The sequence below is a fragment of the Sphaeramia orbicularis genome, chromosome 12, assembly GCF_902148855.1.
Source record: "Sphaeramia orbicularis chromosome 12, fSphaOr1.1, whole genome shotgun sequence".
Lineage (NCBI taxonomy): Eukaryota > Metazoa > Chordata > Actinopteri > Kurtiformes > Apogonidae > Sphaeramia > Sphaeramia orbicularis.
Genome location: NC_043968.1, coordinates 81,097,489 through 81,104,557, shown reverse-complemented (window position 1 = coordinate 81,104,557; position 7,069 = coordinate 81,097,489). Strand labels below are relative to the sequence as shown.

The window sequence follows — 7,069 nt, the reverse complement described above, 5'->3', positions numbered from 1 at the left end:
ACACAGCAGGAGTTTTGGATGGAATCTACAGACATGTGGATTGAAAATGCACAGACTGAGTGGATGTGTTTGAACAGGATGACGGCGCCCTCTTGTGTTCAGCTGCTGAAGTGTCCATGAAGGAAGACACACACATGACACTCATGAGCCTTTAGGACTCAAAGACTGGAATTCCACTGAGAAACAGCTGTTTATGCAAATGGACATGGACACAAAATAAAGGGAGAATATATGGAGAAAAAAGAGAATTGGATGCAACATTCTGTCTTTCTTCTGTAAATGCGCTCCTTTACTGGAATTGTCATTTTCAGTCTACAGTCCTAATCCTCTCACTGTGGAAAAAATGCACACAGATGAGTTATTGTGGAGGCGTCGTCTTCATGAGCAATTCTTCTGTCAAACTACTGGTTGGATTCATTTCTAATTTTATAAACATAGAAAGCATCCAAAGAAACAAGACAACTGTTGAAGAACTGAGGCTGATTTATGTTCTTGGTGTTTCTAAATGTTTGTGTATTTGTAGAGCATCAACTCACACACAACTGTGTTCAAATGACACTGATTTGAACACAACCATTTTATGGACACTACACAACTACACAACTACACAACACAGCTACACAACTAAACAACTACACAACTACACAACAGAAATACACAACTACACAACACAACTACACAACATAGCTACAAAACTACACAACACAACTACACAACACAACAACACAACAACTACACAACACAACAACACAACGACACAACAACACAACAACTACACAACACAACTACATAACAGAACTACGCAACAGAACTACAGAACACAACTGCATAACACAACTACACAAAAAAACTCTACAACTACACAACTACACAACACATGTACACAACTACACAACATAACTACAAAACTACATAACAATACTACGCAACTACACAACACAACTACACAACAAAACAACACAACTACAAAACACAACTACACAACTACATAACACAACTACGCAACACAACTACACAACACACCTACACATCACACAAACACACTGTGGATCCCTGCCTCCACAGTCCAAATCCTCCAAACAGTGGTTCAGTGAATGTGGTTTTGAAGGTGTGCAGGTGGATCAGTTTGTCAGAGGAGACTCTGTAGAAGGACACAGATCCAGCAGGACAGTCCACATACACTGAGACTGTACCAGAGGAGGAGGAGGAGGAGGAGGAGGAGGAGGAGGAGGAGGAGGAGGAGGACTGAGGGAGGTCTATGCATTTGTTTTTATGCCAGACCCTGTATCCACCTCCAAAACACCACAGACTCCAGGACTGATCATTTCTTCCAAACTCACAGTCATCACTGTTTCCTTTCCTTCTGATTCCTCTGTAAGTCACTGATATTTCAACCTCTCCACTCCACTGGACCTCCCAGTAACAGCGACCAGTCAGACCAGTTGAACACATCAGCTGAGACAAGACCTCAAATCTGTCCTGATGTTTAGGATATGACAGACGCCCCTTCACTCGTTCCACCTTCTTGTTGTTTTCAGACAGTTTCAGTTCTCTGTGCGCTGTGTTTGGATCCAGGGTGAGTTCACAGAAATCTGATGGAGAGAAGAAAACACAATCCAGCTGCAGTTATTGATCAGTGATCAGCTGATTGACTGACAGTCTGATCACATGACTGGGTTCAATTCAACTGTTATTGATGGATGGATCATGTGTGAGTCTGACTCTGATCAATACTGATCAATAACAGATCAATCCAGTGTTTTCTAGACAGATCTGTTGTTTCTGAGCACATTTTCACCAACAGACGTTCAATAAAAACACAGTGGATTGGATTTTCCTGTTTGATTTTCCTGATCAGAAACAGCAGATTCAACATTTCTAAAGGACTGGATTTTCCTTCTTTGTCAAACAGAAAATCAAATGGTATTGAACAGATTTTCAGTTCTTGACACAAACACAAAGAATGGGACAAATGATGGATTTGAGCCCCAGGTTTGGATCAATTCAATATGTGAACCATTAAAGGAAGTGTTGAAAAGAACAAGTGAGTGGAAGTGTCCAAATGTGTGCATGGATTTGATCAGAGCATCATCCAAACAGTCCAGAGAGAGGCTGGATGGAGCTGACAGCACAAAACCATTCTGGAGGTTTATGAGCAGGAATCTGCATTGAAGACAACTAGAGGATGGAGCCAGTGTTCAACATGAAGGTTGAATGTTTGTGTCATGGTTTGGACTGGGCTCACATGTCCCAACAGCTTCAGGGCTCCCATCAAATGTGTGTGTTTACAATCATGTTGACAGCAGGAAACAAACCAACAACACAAATGGACCAGTGAAGGACGGCCCACTGGAACCAACTGGTTTCATGGATCCAGCACAGGATTGAAATGTGGAAATGGACTAAAAACACAGATGGGACAAATGTTGGATTGAGTTGATGAATCCAAATAGAAGAGACTGGAACGAACCACGAACTTGATTGGTTTGTTTTATGGTTCTGATGATTTTGTGTTTGGTTGAATTGTTGTTATTTTTGTGGGTTTAATGGTTTTTGTGTTGATGCAGTGGTTCAGACAGACGTTCAGAATGAAATCCATCCATGTTCAGATGGAGAATGGCCCCTGGATTATTGTTTGTCCATTTCATTCTTTGTCCCACAGTGACAGTACAGACTGTAAATGTGCAGAAAGACACTAGAGCTCTGATCTGCACTAAATAGTCTGGGACTGGACCTGAGGACTCACTGCTCAGGGTATGTGGGTCCATGTGGTACCAGTCCTGACCAATCAGCTATCAGCTCATCCTTCCACTAAACTGACTGTCTTCATGAACACTGTAGATGTTTAGAATGTGGAACCAGGTCCCAGTTTGGGCTCAGGTTGCTTTCAATCCATCTAATCAAATCACACTTACGTCTCCATGGACCTGGTTTCAACATCTGGACTCCAGCAGGATCCAACCTGAAAGGAGGAGGAGGGTCAGAGGTCAGCTGGAAACATGGACATTCCATCACTGTGATCCACTGAAGCTTTTCTGTTCACATCCACTAAATGGTTCCTTCTGAATCACTGACTGAGTGTGTTTGTCTGTGAACATGGGCTGGACCTTCATACAGGATGGATCCCAGCTCTGACAGATGGTTCCTGTCAGCTCTACCTGTTCTATCTGCCATTATCTGTGGATGCATTCAGCTCAGTCCATACCTGACAGTGTCCAGTCTCCAGTGTGGATCCTCCACTAGAGCACACAGCTCCTGTCCTGAGGCTCCTGGATGGTTGTAGCTCAGGTCTAGCAGTCTGAGATGGGACGGATTGGACTGGAGGGCTGAGACCAGAGAAGAACATCCTTCCTCTGTGATCAGACATCCTGACAATCTGCAACACAAAACATCACATCCATCAACTGAGGATGGAGATGAGTGGAGTTGGAGTCATTGAACAGAGTCTGGGAATGCATGGGACTTCACCAACAGGACTTCAATGTGTAAAGTCTATGAGTTCCAGACTCTGAACACAGTTGAAGATCAGTAGAACTGGTCTGGAGCTCAACACAAACAACCACTGACAAGTTCAATCCATCCAACAACTGCAGACAAACATTGAAATGATGTGTTGTGTTCTGTGTTGAACCCTGACCTGAGAGTGTCCAGTCTGCATCCTGGACTCTTCAGTCCATCTGACAGGATCTTCACTCCTGAATCCTTCAGGTCATTGTTGCTTAGATCCAGATGTGTCAGACTACAGGACTGGGATGTGAGAACTGAGGACAGAGCTTCACAGCTTCTGTCTGACAGGTTACAGCCACTGAGTCTGGACAAAACAAAAGGCATGAGTATAAAGTTATTGATCTGCTTGAAATGATAGATCCATATTTGAGATGTTTGATCCAACTGTTTGTTCTCACAGAGCTTTGTTGGAGGCTTTGACCACTGGCAGCAGCCTCAGAAGAACCTCCTCTGAACCACAGTATTCCTTCAGGTCAAACACATCCAGGTCTTTTTCTGATGACAGTAAGATGAAGGCCAGAGCTGACCACTGAGCAGGAGACAGTTGTTCTGTGGACAGACGTCCTGATCTCAGGTACTGTTGGATCTGATCCACCAGAGATCCATCCTCCAGTTCATTCAGACAGTGGAACAGGTTGATGCTTCTCTCTGCAGACACTTTTTCACTGATCTTCTTCTTGATGTACTCTACAGTTTTCTGGTTGGTCTTTGAGCTGCTTCCTGTTGGTTTGACCAGACCGTGTAGGAGACTCTGATTGGTCTGCAGTGATAGACCCAGGAGGAAGCGCAGGAACAGGTCCAGGTGTCCATTTGGACTCTGTAAGGCCTGGTCCACAGCGGTCTGGTAGAACCGGACTGGTTTGTCCATGAATAGTTTAGACCAACCAGATGTTCTTTCTGGCAGCAGATTGACTCCAGTGTTGGTGAAGGTCTGATGGACATGAAGAGCAGCCAGAAACTCCTGGACACTCAGATGGATGAAGCAGAACACCTGGTCCTGGTACAGTCCGCTCTCCTCTTTGAAGACCTCTGTGAACACTCCTGAGTACACTGAGGCTGAGCTGATATCGATGCCACACTCTGTCAGGTCGGATTCATAGAAGATCAGGTTTCCTTTCTTCAGCTGCTCAAAGGCCAGTTTTCCCAGAGACTCAATCATCTTCCTGGTCTCTGGACTCCAGGGTAAATCTTTCCCAGATCTTCCATCATACTTGACGTTCTTCAGTTTGGCCTGAACCACCAGGAAGCGGATGTACATCTGAGTCAGGGTCTTGGGCAGTTGTCTTCTGTATGTGGTCTTCAACATATTCTCCAGAACTCTAGCAGTGATCAAGCAGAAGACTGGGATGTGACACATGATGTGAACGCTTCGTGACGTCTTGATGTGGGAGATGATTGTGTTGGTCTGTTCTTCATCTGTGAACCTCTTCCTGAAGTACTTCTCCTTCTGTGGGTCAGTGAACCCTCTGACCTCAGTCACCATGCCATGAAACACTTCAGGGATCTGATTGGCTGCTGCAGGTCGTGTGGTTATCCAGAGGCGAGCAGAGGGAAGCAGGTTCCCCCTGATGAGGTTCATCAGCAGCACATCCACTGAGCTGGACTCTGTCACATCAGTCAGGATCTGAGTGTTGTTGAAGTCCAGAGGAGGTCGACACTCATCCAGACCGTCTAAGATGAACACCACCTGGTGGTCTTCATAGATCCAGATTCCTGCTTCTTTGGTTTCAGTGAAGAAGTGATGAACCAGTTCCACCAAGCTGAACTTCTTGTGTTTCAGCACATTCAGCTCTCTGAAGGTGAATGGAAATATGAAGTGGATGTCCTGGTTGGCTTTGTCTTCAGCCCAGTCCAGACTGAACTTCTGTGTGGACACTGTTTTCCCGATGCCGGCCACGCCCTTTGTCAGCACCGTTCTGATTGGCTGATTTCTGTCAGGTGATGTTTTAAAGATGTCTTCACATGTGATGGTTGTTGGTGGTCTGTGTGGGTTCCTGGATGCTGTTTCAATCAGTCTGACCTCATGGTCCTGGTTGACCTCTGTAGCCTCTCCCTCTGTGATGTAGAGCTCTGTGTAGATCTGGTTCAGGAGGGTTTTGGGGATTCCTGCTTTAGCGATGCCCTCAAACACACACTCAAACTTCTCCTTCAGCTTAACCTTCAGTTTTCGCCGACACCGGTCAATGCTCTCTGAGTGAAGACAAAGGAGACAATTCAGAGGATGTTCCAAACACAAATGGAAGGGGAGTGTTCCCATTTCTTCTAGTGTGTGTGTGTGTGTGTGTGTGTGTGGGGGGGGGTTATATCAAATACCACATTAGCCCTGATTTTCTGATGCTGCAAGATGTTCTAAACACTCCTGTGTAATTTTTTTTTTAAATTTTCGTCCCCCCCCCCACACACACACACACACACACCCTGAAAATTACTTTAACTCTGAAAATCCCAACTTTCACAGCTTCTGCACTCTTTTGTGCAGTGCAATGTGTAAATATGTTGATGATGGGACATTTAATGATCTTGTCAGTGTCTTATTGTATGGTCAGAGTACTTTGTACTATGAACAGTCTAATGTCAAGGTCATGTTGTAGGTTAAAGGTCACCAAAATGTCTAGTTTTTTCAATAATTCAGACCATTCTGACATTTATCTGATCTGTCCTCAGTTCTCTTCCCTCTGGTTTCCTGGGGGGATCCCCCAAGGCCTTTGGCCCTTTCAGAGCCACATTAGAGACTAAATATTGCAGCATGTACATTCCATTTGAATTTGCTGCCATTATTGTGGAGGGAAACACTAGCACACATTTTGGTGGGAATCACTAACACGTCATTCATTCATTCATTTTCTGAACCCCGCTTTATCTTCACTAGGTCACTTGGAGTCTATCCCAGCTACTTATGGGTGAAGGCGGGGTTCACCCTGGACATGTGACCAGTTCATCACAGACTGAACATATAGAGACAAACAATCACTGTCACATTCACACCTATGGGTGATTTAGATTAACCAATTAACCTATCAGAGCATGTGTTTGGATGGTGGAGGAGCCAGAGTACCCGGAGAGAACCCACGCAGACACGGGGAGAACATGCAAATTCCACACAGAAAGGTCCCACCCCCATGGACTGGTGTTGAAATGGAACCCAGGACCTTCTGTCTGTGTGGCACCAGGTCTATCCACTGCACCACTGTGTCGCCCACAACAGGACATATACAGACCTGATCAAAATCTTAAGACCAGTTGAAAAATAGCTAGAATTTACCTTTTGCACATTTGGATCTTAGGTTTTAAGTAGAGCTACAATATACAAAAGCAAGAAGGGGGAGTGAGACAAAAAGCACTTTGAAAAAGTCATTTATTGAAAACAACAAGTAAACTGAAATAGGCTGTTATCAGCTGATCAAAAGTTTAAGACCGCAGGCTATAAAAGCCAAAATCTGCTCAAAATTCTCATTTTCTGTCGGGCATTCACATGGTCATGCCCTCCTGATGGCTAAAGCTAAGAAGCTTTCTCTTCTTGAACGTGGTCGGATCGTCGAGCTGCATAAGCGAGGCCTCTGGC

General features: G+C 44.6%; 2 protein-coding genes across 3 annotated transcripts; both read right to left on the bottom strand.

Moving 5' to 3' along the window:
- Positions 1-237: 237 nt before the first annotated feature.
- On the bottom strand, positions 238-3,065 carry LOC115430274 (stonustoxin subunit beta-like). Of its 2 annotated transcripts, none has more exons than XM_030150218.1 (3): positions 2,916-3,065; positions 996-1,592; positions 238-616 (listed from the first exon to the last, which is right to left on the bottom strand). In XM_030150218.1, exons 1-2 carry the CDS (start codon positions 3,010-3,012, stop codon positions 1,024-1,026), a joined length of 666 nt encoding a protein of 221 aa, XP_030006078.1. In that variant the 5' UTR covers positions 3,013-3,065; the 3' UTR covers positions 238-616; positions 996-1,023. The 2 variants fall into 2 exon arrangements, with proteins under 2 accessions (XP_030006078.1, XP_030006077.1); XM_030150217.1 differs by having other exon boundaries at positions 238-611; positions 1,024-1,592.
- A 1,154-nt stretch (positions 3,066-4,219) lies between these two features.
- LOC115429153 (protein NLRC3-like) lies at positions 4,220-5,793 on the bottom strand (the record flags this gene model as incomplete). Its single annotated transcript, XM_030148400.1, has 1 exon — positions 4,220-5,793. A coding segment is annotated over exon 1 (1,545 nt), but the record flags the coding sequence as incomplete, so codon positions are not given.
- Positions 5,794-7,069: the final 1,276 nt, after the last annotated feature.

What these genes read in the sequence shown, in the direction of transcription:
- LOC115430274 (XM_030150218.1), bottom strand. Translation starts at nt 3,012, where the DNA reads ATGGAATGTCCATGTTTCCAGCTGACCTCTGACCCTCCTCCTCCTTTC. An exon ending in GAAACCAGGTCCATGGAGAC is followed by an intron (nt 1,593 to 2,915) that starts GTAAGTGTGATT and finishes TCTCTCCATCAG; the next exon opens with ATTTCTGTGAACTCACCCTG.